This window comes from Rhodofomes roseus, assembly GCF_022264815.1.
Source record: "Rhodofomes roseus strain CIRM-BRFM 1785 chromosome Unknown C8Q71scaffold_35, whole genome shotgun sequence".
Lineage (NCBI taxonomy): Eukaryota > Fungi > Basidiomycota > Agaricomycetes > Polyporales > Fomitopsidaceae > Rhodofomes > Rhodofomes roseus.
In genome coordinates, this window is record NW_025952991.1 from 120,555 (window position 1) to 142,172 (window position 21,618).

Genomic DNA, 21,618 nt, shown 5'->3' on the forward strand with positions numbered 1-21,618 from the left:
TAGCGGGCCTAGACTTAAATCAGTGATACGGGGTGCTGTCCCTCGTCGCTTCCTTTTCTGCACATCGTTCCTCTCTGCACATCGACGTGTAATGTATTGTATGCGGTACGCTCACGGTGAGTCGTGACCATGCTTATGGCAGCGGGCGCATCAATGTGGTGTGATACTCACGGTATCGCGGCATGGGGAACGAGTTCGAGCGCAGGCGGCACTGGACGCGGTCTAGGTCCTCTTGAAGGTTCGACTCGGGCACACCCACGGGCAGGGCGGGCTCAGGCGTCTCGCGCCTAACATTGGCGGCGTAGCGCGGGGACAGCGGGCGAGCATACGGGTGGTGCCGCGTGCTGCTGGGGGGCGGCGAGCGGGCGGTGTCGTACTCCTCAGGGTCTGAGTACAACGCGGAGTGTTCGAGCGGGTAGGGTGCCAACGAGTAGCAGTAGCTTGAGCCTGGAGAGTAGACTGGCTCGGGCGAGCGCGACGGCGAGGCCGAGAGGGGCAGCGAGTGCGCTGAGCCAGAGGGATGCTGAATCAGCTGTGCAACGGCATCGCGCCAGTGGGAGGTGAGGTGGTTCCGGTAGTGCCGACGCATGTTCGAGTTGACGTTGAACCTACAGTTGCACCCCGGGTAGCTGCACACGACAACACTGAATGTCAGCATCGAGTGTCAGGTAAGGTCGCGAGACGACAAGGAGCGTACTCACCTGATTGCTCTGCCTTCTAGCCATTATATCTTCCCCCTCCTTCGTGACCATCCTCCGCCCCTGCGTTGGTGTTCTTTGCGCGTCGCTGGGACCCGTTGCGGCTGCTGGGCCATGCGATCGTGGGGCGCGCGACCGGTCGATTCGCGTGCTGGCGTGTCTTGCGGACGGGCCCGTAGGTACGTGATCGAGGTAGGTGCAAAGAGGACACGCAAAGTGAAGGGAAGAGACGGCGATGAGGGTGTTGAGGTCGAGGGTGGGCGCGTGGTGCAGTGCGGTGAGAGCGAGAGCCTGCGAGAGCAAAGTACTAGCAAGCGCGCGTCAGTAGCGTGACGTGGCTGAGGCGCTTAGCACTTCAATCGCGCCCTCGCAGCCTCCACATCGTCTCACTCAGCCGCAGCCGCCGTCGGACCACCCCGCCCACTCTACAGCTCCACGCTCAAGCTCAGCCCCGCAAGCAGCAACATATGCTAAACGTGACGGGGATGCGGGGATGCGACGGTGGCAGAGACGGAGGATTCGGTGCACGGCAGGGAAACTGCAGGTAAGTGTGAACGCCTCTCCAAGCGGGGGGTGCCCGTGCACAGGTGCGTCGACGTAGCCGTAGCGCTTGGGGTTCGCAGGGCACGTCAGCGAGCGCGGGCGTAGGAGGACGAATGCAGACATGGTCTTCGTACTCGTGGGCGACTTGAACGCGGGTGAGGCACGCTTGCCCTTCTTCACTGGGGAGAGTGTGAGACGCGAGATCCAGCCGAACGACTTGCACTCAGCGTGCACCTGCGAGCCAAGCGTGCTCGAGGACCAGCGCGAGCGCAGCCCGCGCTCTTGCTCAAATGTCGTGCCGTCATTTGTTGCTGAGTTACCCCGTCTTTGCAGGCAAACGAGTGAACCCACTCGTCATCTGGCCGCCCACCTGCTCACCAGCTTATATGCCCCTCCAAACTACCCGCCCCTCCGACCTACCATGCAATGCTTCCGCCTCCGCCGGTTGACAGCAAGAGCACGTGCAAGCGTGGTTTCGCTGCCGCTGCACTTCATGCAGACGGACGTCTTGCTGTACGGCCACGCGGACTCGGAGCACGACGCTCTCGCCGCCCTACTGTTGAGCAGGCTCTCCGCGATTGCCTACGCCTGCGCACTGAGGTCGGGCTCGCTCGACATGTGCATGACGCCCGCGGGGCAGCTCCGCTTCGACTAGCTGAGCACCCTCTTGCATATCCCATGGCCCGATCCGTTCCCGTTCGCAATCGGCGCAATGGGCGTCTTCAAATCGCCCATCCCCTTCGAGTCGCACAATCCCTCCCTCAAGCGCGTCGTCTCCGCGCGTTGTGCGCTTTCCGCTCCATGCGCGGAACATCATCCTCGACCGCTTCCTCTGCGGCACGCCCCATCACTTCGACATGGCCAAGGCAGCGCCGCGCTGGACAAGTGACACGTGTAGCTTTGGACGTACGAGCGCGGGCCGAGAGCGAGCGCGGGGAGTAGGGATAGGATAGTAGGATGTGCAAGACTACCAGGTAAGTCGCTGCCCAATCTTCTGTTCGCGCCGTTCCCTGCTCGCTCTCGTAGCGCGTCCTCGAACGCACCCGAGCTCGTACGAGACCCGCGTTTGTACCATCAAACACAGGTCACGTCGATTACAGCAAGACCACGTTGACAGCAGCCATCACCAAGGTTCTCGCTGAGCAGGGTGGTGCGCAGTTCAGGGACTATTCTGATATTGACAGGGTTTCCAAAGAAAAGGCCACCCAAGAAGATCACCTCTGGACACCGCGCTGACGACGTGTAGCCCCTCCTCGCCATCGAACACCTCATCGCCCACGCCCAACTCGCTCATCACGCCGTTCCCCGCAATGCAGTTCGCACGTCCGTCATGCCACGCGTCCGCGCGGATGCGCTCCCGGGACACGTGCCTCCTCCTCACGGCGCAAAGCGGCGAGCTGCGTGTTCTGCACGGCGCGGTCGTGCTGCTGCCGGTGCGTCGTGTTCACGCGCCTGATGCCCGTACCGACGACCTCGAGGATCTGCTTGAGCTGGTCAGTGAACACCCGCCTGCATGCTGCGCTCTGATAGGTGGATGTATATGTAGTATGATCATTACAGTAGTCTTTGAATCCATTTTATTTGTGCCAATTTGACCGAGAGGGTGTTTCTTGATGAAATGTGTGATATGTGCTGTCTGATGTACTGTGCTACTGACACTGTCTGAGACTATCTGAGGTGAAATGAGAAGATCTGACAAAATGCGATGTCTGGAGTGGCCTGAAGCTCTGAAGCTCTCTGAAGGCCGACCTTCAGAGGCACATACTGTCAGAAATTGCACACTTTCCTGATGTCAGTACGCATAGCCCAAGACGGCGAAGCGGTCCGTGTCCTGGGAGCCTGGATAGGAAACAGGGTCGAGCAAGTAGCGATCTGGGCCCCCGCACTTGCAAAAGTCGATAGCTTCCTGGAACGATGGAAGAAGTGTCGGCCTTCGCTCACCGGTAAGCGGCACATTGTCCAAATGGGCCCTGGCGGAATAACACAGTACCTGACTGTCGTACAGGGCATGCCCGACCATGTTGAGGACGCTCTGACAGCGACTATTAGATCTTTCATATGGGATGGAGCGAAGACTGCACCGGTAGCCATGGACACCTTGACGCGATCTATTGATGACGGAGGAATCGGTCTACTAGATATAAAGTCGAGAAATGAAGCGATTGAGCTGATGTGGGTCAAGAGATACCTTACCCTGTCGAACGATAGGCCGCGGTGGGCTTTTGCCGTAGATGTGATGTTGAACATGGCGGTGTCAGCAGACGCAGGCGCGATTCGGCGACCTGCCCAGATAAACACCTTCTTACAGAGCTGGTCCCCCACAATCCACGCGGCCTCACCACTCCCGTTCTACCTCAAACGAATGATGAAGACCGCCAAGAAACACAACGTGAGTTTTGCGGCGATCAAGCTAGGACCGGCCTTGAAGCAAGCTCTCCCGATCTGGTACCACCTCGGCGCAAAGAAGCGTCTGAGAATGCTGAACAACACGAAAATCAGTGACTGCCTGAGGGATAAACACGGGGTGTCACGGGTAGCTGACCTGTTGCGGCTGTCCGCAAGACCGTGCTACCGTGGAGCGCTGCTGATGTCGAATGACTTCGTCCCACCCTCTTGTGACTGTGCCGACTGCATGGCGGATACAATGAAAGGTTGTAAGCACCCGCTTGGATGCTGCCGAGCCGCGGCGAACCTCATGAGACAGGTCAAACCAAAATGGAACCCAGGCTTCGAGCCGACTCCAGACGGACTGACGCTCACACAAAAGCGCCAGGACAAGAATGCGGAGGCTCTTGAAGGGGAGGGCGACGTGATCTTCGATCCGTCGCTAACGAGCGGCGACCTACTGATGGAGGCCTTCCGAGTTTTTGTGGACCCAAAAGTTCATGACGAACCTCCGGCTATGAGAGCTCGATCTGGACGAATTGTGTCAGAAGAAGCCGGAACAGTCTACATTGAAGGCCCAGTGAACCGGAAGCGCCTCCCGCCCGGATCCAGGCCCATGCCTAGTAACATGGGCTTCGTCCATTTCCCTGCGACACCGGAACACAGCATGCTGGTAATACCCGCAACGGGTCAGAAGGACGTCCTGTGCCAACAAGGGGAGGTAATAGCGGCGCTTAAGGCGGTGGAAGTCATCCCTAGGGACGTCCCTCTCAGACTGCTCTTCTCCTCAATGTCCTTGCCGCGTCTCCTCACAATGAAGCTCCCGGAATGGGAAGATAAGGGCTGGATTGGTGTCCAAGGCAGCCTGCTCTTGAAGGCCCTAGTGAACCAACTCCGACAAAGATGCGCCCCGACCTCGATGGGCAAAGTATCCTGCAGGAAGGAATACGAGGAGAGGAACAACGCCACAGACATGGCAATCCAACACTACAACGCTGACCGAGCAACAATAGCTGAGCCCAAGGTCGACAGAGCTTTCGATCTATCGGGTGCGAAGCTGACGACACTCACACAGGCAATAGCGCATAGGGGGATACGCGAAAAGAAGAACCTGTCAGATCGCCCAAAAACACATGAGCAGGTTAAAGCAGTACTAGATCGCGTGAACAGCCACGGCGATGCGGATACCCCGACGCCGATCTTATGGAGAAGCATTCGCCACAAGGACATCCACCGTAGAATAGTGGACTTCCTCTGGAAAGGGATGCACAGGGCACTTAAGATTGGACCCTTCTGGGCACATATCCCCGGATATGAAACGCGAGCCGACTGCCCTCGATGTGGCGTGAGGGAATCTCTAGCCCACATCCTGACGGAGTGTCAAGCTCCAGGACAGGACCTAGTGTGGGCCATGACGGGCAGCCTATGGTATAGAAAGACGAAGACCTGGAGTAAGCCCACCTTAGAAGACATCCTTGCGGTTGGCCTCGGCACATACGCCAAGCCAACGACAGCGAAGCGACGAGAATCGATACGCCGCCTCTGGCGCATAGTGATCTCGGAGGCGGCCTACCTCATCTGGAAACTAAGGTGCGAACGGGTGATCGAACACACCGATGAGGGAGACTGGGAACACTCACGAATAGAGATCTCCAGACGGTGGCATATGGCACTGAACCGTCGACTGCAAATGGACCTGATCGCGACAAGGAAGAGTTTCGGCCTTCTGGCGCACTCTCATCTCCTGGTATTAGCGACGTGGTCTGGTGTCATTGGAGATGAACAAGGTCTCCAGCTCGACTGGACGAGAGTCCCAAGGTTTTTAGTGGGTATTGACCCGATCTTCTGCGCCGTTGCAGTCGATCCTGGGTAACTGAGTCCCACACTGGCGCTTAAGCCGTGCGTAAATGCATTTTTTCCTGGAAGCAACGATGGGCGCGACCCATCCGCTGGCAGAGTTGAAAGGAGCTGACCCATTGTCAGTCGCCGCAACTTGTATATTGCCATCCAAAAAAAAAAAAAAAAAAAAAAATAGTGGCGCGTCCGTTTGACGCGCAGTGACCTGTCTTTGTTAACGCCATCACTCTTCACTAGCGCTCACCACGTTCTACATGATACGTACTGCAGTAACAAACCGGGCCACACCAAAGCTCTCATCGCAGGAAGGTCGATATACCAGAGCTACTGCCGTCCTCGCGTACAATATACGTCGACCAGAAGCGCGTGCCAATTTTTATTGCCAGCGCTACGCGAGGTAAGTTCAAGTTCTTGGGTGCGCCACAAATTTGAAGAAATTGTCTTCTGATACATGATGGACTTGAGAGACATGCAGTAGTCTCCGATGCCACCGTTGACTGCCCACCTCCATCGTCCTCAGGCACATCTTTGGCAGGTTGACGGTGTCTGACTCGGCGGAGGAGGATCAGAGCCCTCGCGGTTTCACAGTGAGTTCCTACTCAACACCTCGCAGCACTATTGTTTCCTGTGTGATCCGTTGACGAGGGCCTTCAATTTGTATGTACAGATACGCCTGTATTATCTTTGCCGGCGCCGGTAGGTCCGCCAGCAGGTCATGGGCTCCTCATGCACGACTGACATACTACGTGGTGACCAATCATGTTTGATTTGACGCTGACGAGCCACACAGACGGCCGACTTCATTGAAACCTTCCTTACGCCGTAGGCCTTCATATCCTTGGATACTATCTTCAATTTGCTCAAGCTAGCATTCTGTGTCAACAGCCTATCGACCGGTTTCGTTTCTCGTGTCATACTAAACCTCCGCGTCTGCGCTGCGGTCTCTGTCGTGAGCCTCCACTCGCAGGGTCACCTCGAAAGCGTCAAACTCAATGAACCTGCTTAGCAAACGATGACATCCTCTCCTATGTCTTTCGACATCGTTGTGTACGCTGCCATACCAGGCCATACTGACCGAGGACACGCAGGTCTTTCCACGATACACTCCGAGGATGGCTTGACAGTAGGAAATACCCACGTGTGGGACGAAATAAGTGCTCTCTGTCATGATTCGGAGTTGAAGTTCACGGAGAGTGTCGAATGGAATTCACGGGTGGCATAGGTGGCATACTAGTATCTACTAAGTAGCCTGACAATAGTGTGCGTTTCCCCGTTTCCCGGGTCACAAGTCGCAACTGATCGTGACCAGCCATGATCACTCCGAGTGTACTTGCGCCTATTAGTCAGTGTATCAATCATCTTATGATTTCGGCGGACCAGTACTGAGTACTGAGTACTGAGCGCTCAGCACTTAGCGTACATGCGGACAGTGCTAGTGAGCGCTTAAGCTTTGAAGGACTATTGTAGCGCGTCACGTGCCGCTACGAAATGCAGATTCACGATCTCGACGACTCGGCGAGCGACCTGTTACAACCTGTTACAACCTACCTTCGTAGTCTTGCTGTCTCCGCCCCTGGGCCTCTATTCTCCGCAAAGTTTGCGATAAAGGAGGTAATGTATGGTTCAACAAACGTGTCGGATTTGAAATTGATTGTCGTTCATCGATACGCTAGAGACCTTGTACGTCGAGTCATCCGCCGAGGGTGGATGCGACTGTACTCTCTCCCACTCAAAGCATCTCGATTCTGTACTATAGCCAATCTTCTCGTTTGCAAAAACCACACAGCAATGGCAAACGCGACTCCCAACAAGACGGCGCATCCGTTCGAACGCTCGCGGCTGGAGTCTTTGCTCTTCGGACGGTTTTTCTACGCTCCCGCGTTTGACATCTATGGAGGTGAGTTCATGCGTTCATGTCCGTCGAAGGCGGGTTCCTGGGTGTAGATATCGGCCGGGATGAGGAATGGAGGCGTGGGGTCCTAGTTGAGGTGCGGGATGTAAGGAGCGAGTTACATCGTGTCATCTATCTTGTTTCGACGCGATCGCCATGCTGCACCAGCGCATAGCCTATGCTCAACTGCTTATTGGCAGGTGTGAAGGGTCTCTATGACTTCGGCCCGCCGGGCTCGAGTTTGCAGAGCAACATCATTGCCGAATGGCGGAAGCACTTCATCGTGCAAGAACACATGCTCGAGCTGGACACGGCTATCATCACACCTGCGCCAGTGTTTGAGACTTCGGGCCACGTCGCACGATTCGCAGACTGGATGGTCAAGGATGTTGAGACAGGTGAAGTCCTTCGGGCGGACCATCTTGTCAAGAACGTTCTGCAAGATCGACTAGACAGGGATCGCCTGGCAAGAGATCCTGCGTTCCAGCCCAAAAAAGAAGACGACAAAAAGAAGAAGAAGGCGGAAAAGGACAAGCCAAAGGCCGAGCCTGTTAAACTACCCGATGAGGTCGTCGCCGAGTACGAAAACATCCTTGCCAAGGTAGGTTTACACAGCGCCTGAGTAAGATACGATGACTCACTGTGTTGACAAGCTGGACAACTACGGCGGCCCCGAGTTGGGCGAGCTCTGCCAAAAGCATAAGATCACTAACCCGGACACAGATAACAAGGTGACAGAGCCGAAGATGTTCAATTTGATGTTCAAGACCAGCATTGGCCCCGCGGGGGATGTATCGGGGTATGCTCCACAATTCGAGGCGCACTCGCTTGCTAAACAACGCTCCATAGCTACCTCCGACCCGAAACGGCACAGGGTCATTTCCTGAATTTCAATCGGCTGCTCGCATTCAACAACGGCACTGTCCCGTTCGCCTCAGCGCAGATCGGGCGCTCGTTCCGCAATGAAATTTCCCCGCGCGCTGGGCTTCTGCGCGTGCGCGAGTTCACGATGGCGGAGATCGAGCACTTCGTCGACCCGGAGGACAAGAGCCACGCGACATTCCACGAGGTACGGGATGTCGAACTAGACCTGCTTGATCGACACGTCCAGGAGTCCGGCAGCACGAAGGTGGCGAGGCTGAGCGTCGGCGCGGCAGTGGACCAGGGCATTATCGCCAACGAGACGCTGGGTTACTTCCTCGCCCGCATCTACCTATTCCTGACCAAGATCGGGATCAACCCCAAGCGGCTCCGCTTCCGCCAGCACATGGCGAATGAAATGGCGCACTACGCGACAGACTGCTGGGACGCGGAGATAGAGAACTCGTACGGCTGGACGGAATGCGTCGGGTGCGCCGATCGCGCGGCGTACGACCTGACAGTGCACTCCGAGAAGACCGGACACCCGCTCACTGTCAAGCAGCAGCTGGCAGAGCCCATTGTAACGGAGCGCGAGGTCGCAGTGCCCAACAAGCGTCTGTTCGGAAAGACATTGGGGAGGAGCACGCCGGTTGTAACGGGGCTGCTTGACGCCATGGACGATGCGCAGCTGCTCAAGCTCAAGGGGGAACTGGCGCAAGGGTGAGACGTGCTAGTTGGGCTTACCGCGTGCGGATGACTCACACGGGAAGTGCTATAGGGCGGCCACGATCGTGTCCAATGACGGGCAGGAGTTCAAGCTCACGCCCGATCTTCTCACCATTGAACGCAGGACATTCAGACAGACGAGTACGTGAAGGCATCACCGCATGGACCATCATCTGACCGCGCATATTCAGCGCGCGAGTTTACACCGAACGTCATTGAACCTTCGTTCGGTCTAGGACGCATTCTATATTGCCTGTTAGAACACAGCTTCTGGAGTCGAGAACAGGACATGGACCGTGGGGTGCGCGCTGCTACGGTTTCCCGTGGGGTCGTGCGTCACTGACAAGCATTCAATACTTGCTGTTTCCTCCGCCGCGCCGGCCTATGCCATTCAGGTTCTGTCGCTTCCTGCTCTAGTGGCTCCCACCAAGGTTTTGATCGTACCACTGAGCACCAAGAAGGAGCTGTCTCCGCTCGTTGCGGAAATAAGTGAGTACCAGCTTACAGTCATCTGCCCGCTGCATCACACGACGCAGTATGGCCTGACTCGACACACTCCCACTAATCCCATTCTGCAGCTGCAAAACTGCGCAAGGCCGGCGTGTTCTCTCGTGTGGACGACTCGAGCCAGTCAATTGGGAAGCGTTATGCGCGAAACGATATGCTGGGCACGCCGTTCGGTATAACGGTCGACTTTGCTTGTACGTGATTCGCACTGTGTTTCCTCGGACGTCATGCATAGCCTGATCGCTATCTTACACGTATTCGAACAGCCGTGCAAAACCGAACTGTGACGCTGCGGTAAGTCGCCGCTGTTTCGCTGAATTGCTTCAGCTTCACGCGAAGCTGGAGAGGGCACCTTCGTGTCGTGCGCGTGGCACAGGGGACGTGCCCTCTTCGCGAGGATGGCGCTGCGATAATGATGCTGACTGGCGTGCTCTGCAGGGAGCGTGACACGACGGTACAGCTCATCGGGCCTGTCGACGACGTGATCGCGACGGTGACTGAACTCGTGGACGACACTATCGACTGGACGGAAGCGTGCAAGCGCCTCTCCATCTACGACGGCGTGCAGGCGGTAGAGTAACGTACTTAATTGCGCAGACTTCACGTGAGTAGTCATAGCGCTCTGGTCTCGGCTGATAGCTCACAGCTGCAGATGCAGAGGAGCGAATGGGATAGCAGCGAAGACCATCTCCGTGTACTCACTCGAAAGAAATAGAGTTATAACCACTCGTTGAGACTAACTCGAGTGCGATAGGGAGGATCCCTCTGCGACGAGCATGCGGGGCCCCGAGCCTGAGTGAAGGCAAGTCAGCGAAGGTTTAGTGCAGCGAGGTGTTGCGGAAATTGCCGAGGCCCGAAGGGCGTCGACTCGCGCGGGGTGGACAAGAAAGTCAATGCGGGCCCGGACGACGGGGCGGGGCACACGTTTCAGGCCACGGATATGATTGTGATGGTGCATAGACATGTGCGACAGTCATGACGACGGGGCCGCATCGTGTGCGGATATTCGCGTTTATCCGCTAGCCCGTGGCGGCCGTGCCAAGGGCCGCAGGCATCAGAGACTGGGTTATGAGGGCGGCCGAATTGACGTGCGGAATTGTTGCGTTGCGGAATTAACTGACGGAGGCACGAGTGCAGGGAGGCCGCCGTGAATGTCGCCGAAAACATGAAGATGAAGTAAACCTCTGGTGGCGTGTCCGACGCACGCTGGGAGAATCCGCAGAAGACATTGTTTCGACCGGCGGTGACGCGGTGGCGAGCCTGTTGGAAGACCGCAGTACGGCACGACGTGCGTTCATCCCGCGTTCATCCTGCGTTCATACGGGACCCATAGCGCGGACCAGCGCACAGCATCCGACAGCGTTCGCATCCCAAGTGCGAGGATTTGACCATGGATGACATGCCGGCGGGCGGGGCAGTCAGCAGACGCGCGCGGGCGATGGCACTCGCCGGGGTGAGGTAAGCGGCCGTGAGAGGGCAGCTCGACAACATGGGAAGGGGCGAACCCAGTGCGACGGGCGTGTATGGCAGAGTCGCTCGTGGCTGGCGCGGTCTGCACGGACTGAATCGCTGCCAGGCGCGCCGAGCTGCCGCCACCGGGCGCGGGTGCGGGTGCATTGGTAGCGGCTCGGAGGTGTTACCGATAAACGCAGCTTGGGCGGGGCGGAGGGGCTCGCGTGCGCCCGAAATGGGTCGGCGCGCTACGGTACGCCTCGCGGCGTCGAACGTCGTCATAGCTCGTATCGGGCCTCCTTGCCTCGCCCAGGAACGGCTAGGCGCGAATCAATTACCGGCGTGCGATGACGCGCAGGGCTTCCCATAGCAAGGAACGCGGAGGCAGGGCATGCGGCGAAGCATGCGACGGGCGTGCGCGAGGGACAGTTCGCGGTCGGGCACGCGGGGAAAACGAAGTGCGCACGAAAGGGGCGATCGCGAGGGAAGTCAGAACTGCGCAAATTGGAGAGAGAAGTCGCGTTCTAATGTCTTCTCGTCGGATTAACTCGACGATGCGGGAAGCGCGAAGTCCGGCACGCTCTGTATGGCGAGATCCCCTTCTGCAAGCGGGTCAGATGCCTGGCTGCGCCCATCTGCGCACCGATAGCGATCCACGAGATAGATGTTGTCAAAGGGCTACCTCCGCTGCTGATATTGAGCAAATCGACACTGTCGCAGCTGACTTGTATTGTATAGGATTGAATGCGGTTCGCGAAGACAATCGTGGACTTGGCCTGGGCTTGGGCCAAGGACGAGGGTGTGAACGTCTTCGGTGAATTGGAGTGGATAGGATTGGTGGCGCGGTACGCTTCGCGTCTGGGCATGTACAATGAAACGAAGAAGGTGAGTGCGTTGCTACTGCTGTCGAGGCATTCTCCCAGGTAACGCAAGATTAACGTACAGAGAGACAGATAACGAGCTTTGAAGTAATGATGCGAGCGAGCACGACGAGGCGGGGGTGTTCGAGAGTGCTGACCTATCAAGCATGTATAGACACAGAGGCTTCCAGCGCTGCCAGCGAACATATGGAAATTGGTCGTAGGGTTTTGAGCGGTCTTCGGGACTGGGGACAAATCCGCTGGTCGGAGCGCGAACATTGGAAGGGTATTATATGCGAAGGGTGAGATTTCATACATCTGCAAGGTTGCCAAACACTAAACGACCATACAGAATGGTCTAGCCACCATGACTACTGTATGTAACGGGCAAGACGAGGCAGCCGCAGTCGCGTTGAATGGGCCGAACCAGCGAGAGCAAGCAGGGGGGACGCAGTGCATGCGGTACTGGCGTTTGACTACTAGATTTGGTAGCGTCGAGAGCGAGCCAGACCTAGGTTCTTGGCTGAGATCGACAGGCAGACCGCGCGGAACATCTACATACAACACCGAAGATTTAAAGTTACAACTTGAAAGGCCCAACGCCCTCCATCTCTGTACCTATCTTCGACGAGGGGCCTTGCAATATGTAATTACTTGAAACCATACTTTACCTGTCGACACGTTTTGGAGATGGGCCTAGCAATATGGAGTCAGCTGTCACGTTCAAAACATGTGCTGTAGAAGACCATGTAGTGTAATACCTGGAGACGGAATATGAAGACAGGTCAATGGACAATGAGTAGGCGGCCCGATATAGTAATGTTCGCGACGCGACCAACGAGCAGTGAGCACGAAACAAATCCACGTGCCCGAAGCGCGCCTGAGGCTCGCGTCGCGGCAGAGCTTCTCTCACTGCAGCACTTACTATCGATTTGAAACAATGTTGCTTCTGTAGATTAATGCTACTTGACAGGCTTCGTACTTCTCATACGAACCCGAGCAAGCGTAGTGTCCGTTGCGGGCCGTAAAAGACGATAAGCGCATTGGGAAACCGAGTAGCGAAGGTAAAATCACGAAAGTGGCTGAGATGCAGGACCCCGGGGACCCAAGTGGCTGGAAGCAATTGAGACGTCAATGCTGGCCTTGGGCCTGCGTTCGACACCCCTCGAACGACAGGGTCGAGGCGAGGAGGGGTGTGGGCGGAGCGCGCTGGGTCGTCTGACAACGAGACGCTAGGAGGGTGGGATCGCGAGATGCGAGCGGGGTTGCCGTAGGCGGACGTGGATATTTGGAGGAGACCGGATTGGGTATGGCAGGGCACGGTGCGGCATGTTGCGGTGCGCGAGGCTGGTCGCGGAAGGCAGTCAGGTGAAAGGCCATAACGAGAATGCGACGTCGCGACTGAATTGCGAGCTCTAGATTCGTTGCATCATGGATTGCTGTCCGAGTACGCAGGAGAAATTCTCGCGACGCCGCGAGGCAAGGCTATCGCGGACGTGGGGATCAGGCCGGGCTGCGGGTGCGCGGTCATGGAAGAGCTCGAGCCGAGACGAGACGAGGTGGGCTCGGTAGGAATTGGCGGAAAAGGGAGCAGTAGAGGTGCGGATTCGAATGGGAGGGCGATGGCTGGTAGACGGACTCGAGGCGTAGAGACGCGCGCCAGAACAAAGTCGCACAGTGCGACTCGTGGTGCTGTCTTATCTTGTGCGAGTCCGGCGAGCCGAAGACGCTCGACTGTGATGATTTCAATCTACACGCTTGAGAAGATTTGAGGCGTGGCCGGGTGATGGCTGAGATTCCCGATTAGACTTCCCAATTTTAAACGAATACGCGGTTGAATGCCGACATCCTCGCTCGAACCTGGGGCCCAGGCCCTCCCGCCTATATAACCACACGTCCTCCCCGTCGTCTCTCCTCTCCATCCCGCTGTCGCCCCAGCATCGCCCTAGCCGTCCTGCCCGACATTCACTTGTCGTTGTCGCACTTCTCCGACTCCCAACGCTGCTGTCTGCCAGCCCGAGCCCGCCACCACCCCAAACGCGCCCGGAAATTCCCATAACCGACTTATCATGTCGAAAATGCAGAAATCCTCCTCCTCCTCCTCCTCCTCGTCCTCGAGCTCCTCAACACCACCACAGCTCGTCGCACTACCATCACTATCCTGCCAGCTCTCGTCCTTGCCCCAGGCCAGGAGCATGGACCACCTATCGCTGCACCACAACTCCATGTCATCCCAACGAGCCGCGGAGAGTGAGGCGAAGGTGCGTAACAACGTTTACCATGCCAGCACCCATGCTGATCCCCCGCACCTGCAGCTCGTCAAAGTCCTCTCTAAGACGTCTGGATCGCATCCGGTCCCGTTCTCGCAGGGATATTCAGCCTCGCCGTCAATGGTGAGTCCTGTGCCCCGCGCGAGCGCCTGCTGTCCTGACACCCCCTCCAGGCGCACGGCTCCTACTCACCAAACAACAACTCGCCTCCGCTGATGATGCGAAAACCTGTGAGTCGCGCGCCGTCGGCCCGCCTGATACCACCCGCTGACCCCGCCGCCCTACCCCAGGTCAAAAAAATCTCCGCGTGAGGTCCGCCGTCGGCTACACCGAAACCACGCTCTATAGACGTTCCCGACTGTGTCGCTCGCGCTGTCGCGCTCTTTCGCTCGTCCATCTCTCTCCGTCTCGCCTCTCGCATGGGACTTTGCAGCACCTACGTATTTGTAGCTGTGCGCCGACGCTTCGTCACGACTCGACCAAAAGCTCTCGCTCGTACATCTGATCCTCGCTCTCCGCCACTAGACGTCCGCGATCCCCTCGTGCCTACTGTTACCGCTACCATTATATCCTCTCGCACCGCATGATATCCGCGCATCCTTTCTTGCAACATCTCGCATCCTCCTCTACCGCACATCCTCGCACATCCTGGGGCTTTTGGGGTCCAGTCATTATCAGTCGCATCTTGTGTCTCTATACAGCTACTGTGGAATATATTAGTCGGCCTGCTGTACCTCTGCATACTGGTACAAATACACAGGGCACACATTCACGTCGTGATACTGAGGGGCCGTCGGACTCAATGCTGTGATGATGAATTGAATAATTCAGGAATAGGTTGTATCTTGTCAGTCGTTGTTTCAGTAGCTTTGGTGAGTTGTTTTTGTGTCGACTGATCATCGCCACGACCGGCCAATTATGCTCTTTGACAGCCCCACTGTTGTTGATGATGTATTGTTTTGTGCTCTTTGATCAGTTCTATTGTACGATCATGACAATGCGTTCTATTGCTATAGCTCATCACACGTATTGAACAGCACACAAGCACGGGCCGCTGTCTGCTATCTCCATACCTCCCATGACCGTCCCTAGACTCGCGTCCTCCATGCTAGAACGCGCTTGGGCTCTTCCGCAACAATATCGCCAGCAACAACGATGCTCTAGACTGCGGAAGCCTACGCATCGCCACTCCGACCCGAATCCCCTTCATTGCGCAGCCCTTCACAGCGTGGCCTCGCCTTCGCTTCATTTCGGGTGTACAAACGGCGAAAGGAGGTCGGTTTCGGGCCATACACGTGCACGCGACATGAGCTAATCATCCAGGTAGTATGCAAGATGTCTCGCCCCTGAAGTCTTGAAGTCTGCAGTCCTTGTTGCGCTGTCCATCTGACCGCGTTCTAGGACCTCCAACCACGCCTATATCCGTCGCCGCCCTCTCATGCGACACGGACGAACAAGAATGCTATCGACGATCGCCCGCGTTTTCACCTGGGGCACCGGGAGAGCGACCGAGAAAGGAAAGTTTACTGGGTACGAGCCGCTCATGGGACCTCGATAGCATCCATCCGAACCACCTATTCTGCACACCCTGCCTCTGGATTGACTAGTACCGGCCGTGCTGACTCGCCCGCCTCCCAGCTGTGCGTGTTCGCGACTCGGCTCTCGGAAAAGGACGAGAGATAACCTCAGACGGTGCGGGACGGTGCGCGCCCATATTGATGTGGGCCTCGGGCTCCGGAGATGTGCGCGGCGCTTCGTGCTCCGGCCAACGTTCGCGTACTGCCTCTGTCGCCCAGGAAAGCTTGCAGAAGCCAACGGGACGACTCAGATTGTCCAGAGGAAGGCACCGAGGCGCCCTGGAGGATCGAACAAGCGCGCAAGTTTCCCGGACGCTGGTTCTCGGATACCAACTGCTCTCCGCGTAATCGCGCCTGGGGTCTCGAACTGGCATGCTATCACGACATTGCAAGGGCCTCAGACAAGGCATGGCGCAAATACGCTCTGGGTGGCGCAACGCTAGCCATGGTCGTTGAAGTAACGTACAGGCAGCTCGGGATTTGACCTCTCCGGATCGCGCAGCGACGCGCTCCGGAGGACCCTGAAGTCAGTGAGCGACTTGTGCGGCGGCTTCCCAATGTCCAGGGCTCCTACCGCGTTCGCGGGATTATCCCACTGGCAACGTCGGAGCGCACTGGCATATTTCACGAAGACCCGGCGGGAGCTTGCCCGATCGCTGTACCCTAGCGGTCTGCCGTACAATCCGTAACGGTCGTCTGTCTCTGCGACGCACAATGTCCGCGGTCGGACGTATTGCTCGCAGCTCATCGCTTCTGCATCATGCATGTTCAGGGTCTGCACGTGTAGTATGTCACTGCAACATCGCGAAGGCCGGCGAGTGGTCCATACCATGTATTTGTCTTAGTCTATCACGCCTCGGTGACTCTAGTGCGGTGCTCGCGTCAGCTACTGGGTAGCACAGTGCGACAGTGGATTCGTGTTCCGGTACGCCCGCCTATCTTTCCTATCATTCGCAATCGGGCATTCGTTCATCTGGGGCGATGCCCTACTGTCGATGATTTTACGTCGTATTCTCGGTCTCCTGTAGGCTAGCGCGTATGATAGGTGCATACCGAGGCGCGATTAGTGTGCGCCCTGACCGCTACTCATCATCCCTCCGTGATGCCGAATATTAATCAAAGCAAACACGCAGTACCCAGGTGTTGAAGGTGACATCGACAATGACCGCAGACGACCCGGGTGCACTCGGACTGCTCCTCTTGCATTCGGCTCGTCATGTCGCGCCACGGTCCGTCGGCATACGCCATCCCGTAGTATCAGCTGCAGATCGTTGCACATTCCGTTGGGATTGATAGAGAAGAGCTCTATCTGCACCTTCCGAGGTTTCCTCCGAGATGGAGGCTTCTTTGCCATGTCTATTACCTTGTGCACCTGACTTATACGGCTGAATAGACACCACAAATCTCGCACCGATCCCACCCTTCCCGTTCCCTCCATGTCCCGTTATTAGATTGGACGATCATCGGAACGCGGACCAGCGCGGTCGCGTCCTCAGCTAGACCAGTGGGCTGCAGCGTGCAGGCACCGAGTTTCCGGGGTGCCAGAAAGATTGCAGCACCCTTGCTGCATTGCAGCGGTTCGAGGCAATGTAGCAGCGCGTTATGCCCATTGAAGTAGAGTTCGAACAGTCATTGATAGTTCAAGCCGCAAAATCGGTATGCCGGGGACCCTTCAAGTGCCCGCGGGGACGCGAGGATGATCAGACACCATATACCGCGGATGATGGATAGTAAGGATACCACTTCGATACTCAACGCCGGGCGCTCCCCCATAGACCCAATGGCAATGATAACAACCAGCCTGATCCCTGGTACGTCAAGTCCCAGTCGGCTACGTTATCTCGTCCGTCGGTTACAACGGTCGAAGGTCGGTCGAAGGGCTCCGGAGCGCAGTCGTCCGTGTCGCGAGGCACACTGGGAGCGCACGCGCGACTGCCTCCGGGCCTTCTGGACAGGCTCCCTCCAGTTTCTCCACCGATCAAAGCAGTACACAAACGACGCACCGGTACGTCGACCCAACTCTAAACCCTCGGGAAGCCTTCCCATCGCCCGTCAGTTCGTGATTCGTCCCAACCCACGCACGCCCTCGGTGCCTGTACGCAACCGGGCCCGCCAGTTCCTCCCGGTGCACACGTTGTACTCCTCCTGCGACATTGTGCATGACGTGCCGCGATCGTGTCCGGGTGTCGCGTTCCGGGATGACTGGTACGTTAACCATCGTCGCTGGGTTCAGAGACCCCGCGCGGCGTCCCGCTGGGCCTGCTACCAGCCTGCCACCAATCGCCTTTCGCAACCGTGTACTCACATTGTTCCGGCGGGCCGCTGCACATTGACAACTGCGTTGGTACGCGAGTGGTCATAGACCGAGGGCGATCTTCGGTCGCCAGGATGGGCCTGTGATAAGCTATTAGAGCCGCAGGTCCGTGATCAGAACGGGACAATGTTGCATTCGAGGCTTCCGGATTCTCCCTTGCAGCGTCACTGCTGACTTGCTGTTCAACCTTCACTGAGAGAGTTTGCGGAGCCCTGTCCGCGGGCGCATTGAGCTACGAAAGGTGCCTTTGGGGGTGATGACCGCGTGCCCATTAAATTGGACCTGACATGTAACATCGCACAGTTGAACACATTGCAGCGGTGCAGATCGAGTAGCATATGCTACGAGATGAGTCTCAGACGGTCCTCCCGTCTCGGGTCGCAAGGGGATTGAGTTGTTCCCAGATCAGACATACCGGACCTCATCCCCCTATCTCGCTTGGCCCCGGGAAGTAAATGTTCATCGCGCTTGACGCATCTCCGGGTCGGACAGATCTCGAGAAAATTATGAACGGTGTTGGTAGGCCACTATCTCCGTGTATGGCTAGTCTCGGCGACCCTCTCTCTCTCTGTTTCGCACAGTACATAAGATTGATGAAAACACGAGAAGCTCGCACCTCACCTACGCGCCTGACACGCTGCACTTGCTACAGACAGCGGTGGGTCCTGTCTGACTTTAATGCAAAGGTACGTCCGAGTTTGACCCGCGCACCGCTCCCAGGGGGCCGTTCTGGATGTTTCTCGCATACAGAGCATAACAGAGCATGGTATTTCCAGAGAGCCACGGTCCGCGACATATAGCAAGAACATTCCTCAGAGACGGGGCGGAGGTAGCGTGTTACCCTAAATTACAGACAGACGATCCTTTTCCGGCAGGCGTTCCAGAGGGCGTACGGCATTTGGCAACGCCAGCAATCTTCACAACTTCTTGCCCGAAGCCTCTTTCTTGCTGACGCGCTCTGCAACGTGCAGCGCAGAGGTGATGTCCTTGGCGAACTGCCAGATGATGATAGTAGGCAGGAGAAGCCAAAATCTGCAAGGGATTGCAAGGAGATGGCTTAGCGGAACGATCACAGTACACGGGACGGGACGCGCACCCGTTCGGAATGATCCAGAGGAAAATCAGGTCGTGTACCGTGTTGTGACCGATGGAGCAGTAGCCGCAGTAGTGCTCCTGGAGGAAGTAGAGGGCTGTCTTCGAAAGGGTCATGATGGCACTCGCGAAGCCTAGCAAGGACGCGGCAGGCGTGCCCTTGACGTGCGCCAGGTATAGGTAGGCGATGTTCATGAAGTTTTCAACGATGTTCAATAGAGCTGGCGGCAAGGTCGTACACGGTGAGTCGGAGCGCTGTGGGCGAGGCGCTCGGGGGCACTTACATTGAGCATTGGTGAAGCCATCGCCCTCCTCCAAGGCTTTCACGCCGTAGATCTGCGACAATACGTTAGGAAGGGGCCGTGCGAGTGGTAGTTGAACGCACGTGGTCAACTTTCTGGTATAGCGCATAGGGCTTCCAGATCCAGTGTAGGTCACCACCTTCCATGGACCGCGGCCTATCATCAGACACCGGTCAGTACTGATGAACTGAAGGCTAGACAAAGTAGACAACATGTTCTCTAAGATACATTAGGTGCCGAGTTCATGAAGCGGATAGAGTTCGTGCAAGTTCTCGAAGGGCATCCTGTGTAGCAACGCAAGGCATTGCTCAGTCGAGACAGCCTGGCAGCTTGAACGCCCTAGAGATCATCCGAGTGCTATTCATATCCATGCCGATAACTTTCGCGGGTAAGGTCAAGCAATTCGAGTTCCCCCTAGGCGCGCAGAAACCGGATAGCATAACCAATACTCCAGTTTCCCCAGTCCTCGATGACGCGATGTCTCACGACATGAATTGGCTCGCGAAGAGTCCAAGATTGACGAGGCATGAAGGGTTCCGTATACTACGAAACCTCGGTATGTGGTGATTCATAACAGCAATCACGGCGACCGATTGGACACTATCTCCAGATGACAAAGTGCTATACGTACCGCATGAAGCAGTATCCAGCATCCCAAAAGATGATTGGGATTGAGATCGCAAACCTATAGCCCCTTTGTGAGTTTCGTTCTTTGACGAATACCAATCTGTCACGCACCATAGCGATATGAACCAATGTGTCTTGGCCGCCATCCTACTCTTGCGCTGCGACTTGGGTGGTGACCGAGAGAAGAGGGAGATGGCGGGGAGGACGACCTGGAGGTTGCGGATATACACTCGTAGACCACCGTGAGAAGGCGCGGTATCCTCACGACCCGTCGCACGGTTTGGATCCGGCTTTCCTGCGTGTGGCGGCGTGCTTGCGCGCGACGTCGACGGGCCCGACTCCGACTCGATATTCGCGTATGCTTCCGGCGCGGGCGATGGTGTGCGTTCCTCGAGGTAGTATCCGAAGCGCAGCGTCTCGCTGTCCGGGCGCAGGCCCCGCCGCCAGGTCGCCCGTGGACGCTTCTGTGTCGCGCGTTGTCGCCGGTCTTCGTCGAAGCGGTCGGAATAGCTTGCGGAGAACATGGGGATGTACGTATTCGAGTTCGTAGACATAGTGATGTGTGAGAGCAGTCGTTGGCGGGCAGGCGTCGCGAGGATAACATGGATGAAGAGGACAAAGGGCTTGCTTGTCCCACGAGGCGTCGGGGCCACAGGCGCGTCGCGCGCGTCCGACATGCGTCCCTCTTGAACTCCAACCACCATCATGCCTTTCGGACATGGCCTGATCTCAGCTCCGTTTGTTCAAGATCATTGCTATGCCGCGCTCCTCTCCAGGATGGAAGAAATGCGGCGACCACGCAAGGATGCTCTGCAAGGTGCTCGACGCGTTTGCACCCACCATGTTCCTCTACATTGTTCAACAAGGCAAGCTATATTGGCAAAGCTAAAGTTTCACGAAAACTATCCCCACGACTCCAGGATGCTCCGTAGTCACTAGCGAAAGACGTCTTTTTATGACCATCTTCGGGCAGACTGAACACAACCTCGGTCCTCGACCAAACAGACTACGAAGGCTTACACGTGTCGAAGAGCATTAACGAAGGGCAGGATCCGGATGTGCTACTCGAGGCGACTGGTAGTGTGCGACGGACATGCTGGTACGCATTTGTGAGCACCCCGTTCTGCTCTTTCCGCACGAAAGACATGCCTTTTGCAGACCGCTCCAACCGGGTTCCCGACCGCACAGCGCCCATCATACCTGGCCTCGGATCATATGCTGCAATGCAGGTGTGCTCTTACTTGTTTGCTATCGGTCCATTCGATAGCGGACAAGTAGGGATGCTCCTGCGTGTAGGGCATATGCCTTTGTGAATGCAGCCTCGGTGCGCGTCACTCGTAGCGAGTGCTTCCCGATCGTTCAACATATCCAAGCCCACGCTGTGCGTCGGGGCTGTTCATCGGTTGTGTCCCGCATTCAAAGGTTTCCTGGAGTGCTGCCGCATTGCCTTGCCCTGAATATGCAGCTCCGGTATCCACGAACGCCGGTACGGTGAAGTTGGACATGTCATACGGCTGAAGGCCATTGCTTTGTTGCCTAGATTCCGCTTCACGAAAGATCTCGCACACATTGATACCACGATCGTAATCAAACTATGCGACGCAACGTACCTAGCCGAGCCATGGCCATCTCCCTGGCGTTTGGTGGGGCACGAGC

At 56.8% G+C, this 21,618-nt stretch overlaps 8 protein-coding genes across 8 annotated transcripts; 6 read left to right on the plus strand and 2 right to left on the minus strand.

Moving 5' to 3' along the window:
• Positions 1 to 133: 133 nt before the first annotated feature.
• Positions 134 to 639, minus strand: C8Q71DRAFT_887659 (uncharacterized protein; the record flags this gene model as incomplete). Its single annotated transcript, XM_047928595.1, has 1 exon — positions 134 to 639. The coding sequence occupies exon 1, from the start codon at positions 587 to 589 to the stop codon at positions 134 to 136; it is 456 nt and encodes a 151-aa protein (XP_047773208.1). The 5' UTR covers positions 590 to 639.
• A 1,652-nt stretch (positions 640 to 2,291) lies between these two features.
• On the plus strand, positions 2,292 to 2,477 carry C8Q71DRAFT_717790 (uncharacterized protein; the record flags this gene model as incomplete). Its single annotated transcript, XM_047921189.1, has 1 exon — positions 2,292 to 2,477. A coding segment is annotated over one exon (186 nt), but the record flags the coding sequence as incomplete, so codon positions are not given.
• A 1,129-nt stretch (positions 2,478 to 3,606) lies between these two features.
• C8Q71DRAFT_717677 (uncharacterized protein) lies at positions 3,607 to 4,407 on the plus strand (the record flags this gene model as incomplete). Its single annotated transcript, XM_047921180.1, has 1 exon — positions 3,607 to 4,407. A coding segment is annotated over one exon (801 nt), but the record flags the coding sequence as incomplete, so codon positions are not given.
• Positions 4,408 to 4,890: 483 nt separating this feature from the next.
• C8Q71DRAFT_799604 (uncharacterized protein) lies at positions 4,891 to 5,588 on the plus strand (the record flags this gene model as incomplete). Its single annotated transcript, XM_047925899.1, has 2 exons — positions 4,891 to 5,451; positions 5,553 to 5,588. The coding sequence occupies 2 exons, from the start codon at positions 4,891 to 4,893 to the stop codon at positions 5,586 to 5,588; spliced, it is 597 nt and encodes a 198-aa protein (XP_047773211.1).
• Positions 5,589 to 6,938: 1,350 nt separating this feature from the next.
• On the plus strand, positions 6,939 to 10,208 carry C8Q71DRAFT_788745 (glycyl-tRNA synthetase). The gene is made up of 12 exons (XM_047925234.1): positions 6,939 to 7,094; positions 7,157 to 7,380; positions 7,575 to 7,975; positions 8,028 to 8,173; positions 8,224 to 8,955; positions 9,014 to 9,102; positions 9,153 to 9,262; positions 9,357 to 9,450; positions 9,540 to 9,662; positions 9,735 to 9,762; positions 9,907 to 10,072; positions 10,127 to 10,208. The coding sequence occupies exons 2-11, from the start codon at positions 7,191 to 7,193 to the stop codon at positions 10,046 to 10,048; spliced, it is 2,055 nt and encodes a 684-aa protein (XP_047773212.1). The 5' UTR covers positions 6,939 to 7,094; positions 7,157 to 7,190; the 3' UTR covers positions 10,049 to 10,072; positions 10,127 to 10,208.
• Positions 10,209 to 13,785: 3,577 nt separating this feature from the next.
• Positions 13,786 to 14,830, plus strand: C8Q71DRAFT_788754 (uncharacterized protein). The gene is made up of 4 exons (XM_047925235.1): positions 13,786 to 14,041; positions 14,096 to 14,173; positions 14,224 to 14,280; positions 14,341 to 14,830. Exons 1-4 carry the CDS (start codon positions 13,850 to 13,852, stop codon positions 14,359 to 14,361), a joined length of 348 nt encoding a protein of 115 aa, XP_047773213.1. The 5' UTR covers positions 13,786 to 13,849; the 3' UTR covers positions 14,362 to 14,830.
• Positions 14,831 to 17,194: 2,364 nt separating this feature from the next.
• On the plus strand, positions 17,195 to 18,193 carry C8Q71DRAFT_390955 (uncharacterized protein). Its single transcript, XM_047918260.1, has one exon. It carries the CDS (start codon positions 17,324 to 17,326, stop codon positions 17,987 to 17,989), a length of 666 nt encoding a protein of 221 aa, XP_047773214.1. The 5' UTR covers positions 17,195 to 17,323; the 3' UTR covers positions 17,990 to 18,193.
• A 665-nt stretch (positions 18,194 to 18,858) lies between these two features.
• Positions 18,859 to 20,108, minus strand: C8Q71DRAFT_717698 (uncharacterized protein; the record flags this gene model as incomplete). Its single annotated transcript, XM_047921184.1, has 6 exons — positions 18,859 to 18,973; positions 19,038 to 19,254; positions 19,318 to 19,369; positions 19,419 to 19,491; positions 19,967 to 20,020; positions 20,074 to 20,108. 6 exons carry the CDS (start codon positions 20,106 to 20,108, stop codon positions 18,859 to 18,861), a joined length of 546 nt encoding a protein of 181 aa, XP_047773215.1.
• Positions 20,109 to 21,618: the final 1,510 nt, after the last annotated feature.

What these genes read in the sequence shown, in the direction of transcription:
- C8Q71DRAFT_788754 (XM_047925235.1), top strand. Translation starts at nt 13,850, where the DNA reads ATGTCGAAAATGCAGAAATCCTCCTCCTCCTCCTCCTCCTCGTCCTCG. An exon ending in CCGCGGAGAGTGAGGCGAAG is followed by an intron (nt 14,042 to 14,095) that starts GTGCGTAACAAC and finishes CCGCACCTGCAG; the next exon opens with CTCGTCAAAGTCCTCTCTAA. An exon ending in CGCTGATGATGCGAAAACCT is followed by an intron (nt 14,281 to 14,340) that starts GTGAGTCGCGCG and finishes GCCCTACCCCAG; the next exon opens with GTCAAAAAAATCTCCGCGTG.
- C8Q71DRAFT_788745 (XM_047925234.1), top strand. Translation starts at nt 7,191, where the DNA reads ATGCGACTGTACTCTCTCCCACTCAAAGCATCTCGATTCTGTACTATA. An exon ending in CGCGTTTGACATCTATGGAG is followed by an intron (nt 7,381 to 7,574) that starts GTGAGTTCATGC and finishes GCTTATTGGCAG; the next exon opens with GTGTGAAGGGTCTCTATGAC. An exon ending in CCCGCGGGGGATGTATCGGG is followed by an intron (nt 8,174 to 8,223) that starts GTATGCTCCACA and finishes AACGCTCCATAG; the next exon opens with CTACCTCCGACCCGAAACGG.
- C8Q71DRAFT_390955 (XM_047918260.1), top strand. Translation starts at nt 17,324, where the DNA reads ATGATCAGACACCATATACCGCGGATGATGGATAGTAAGGATACCACT.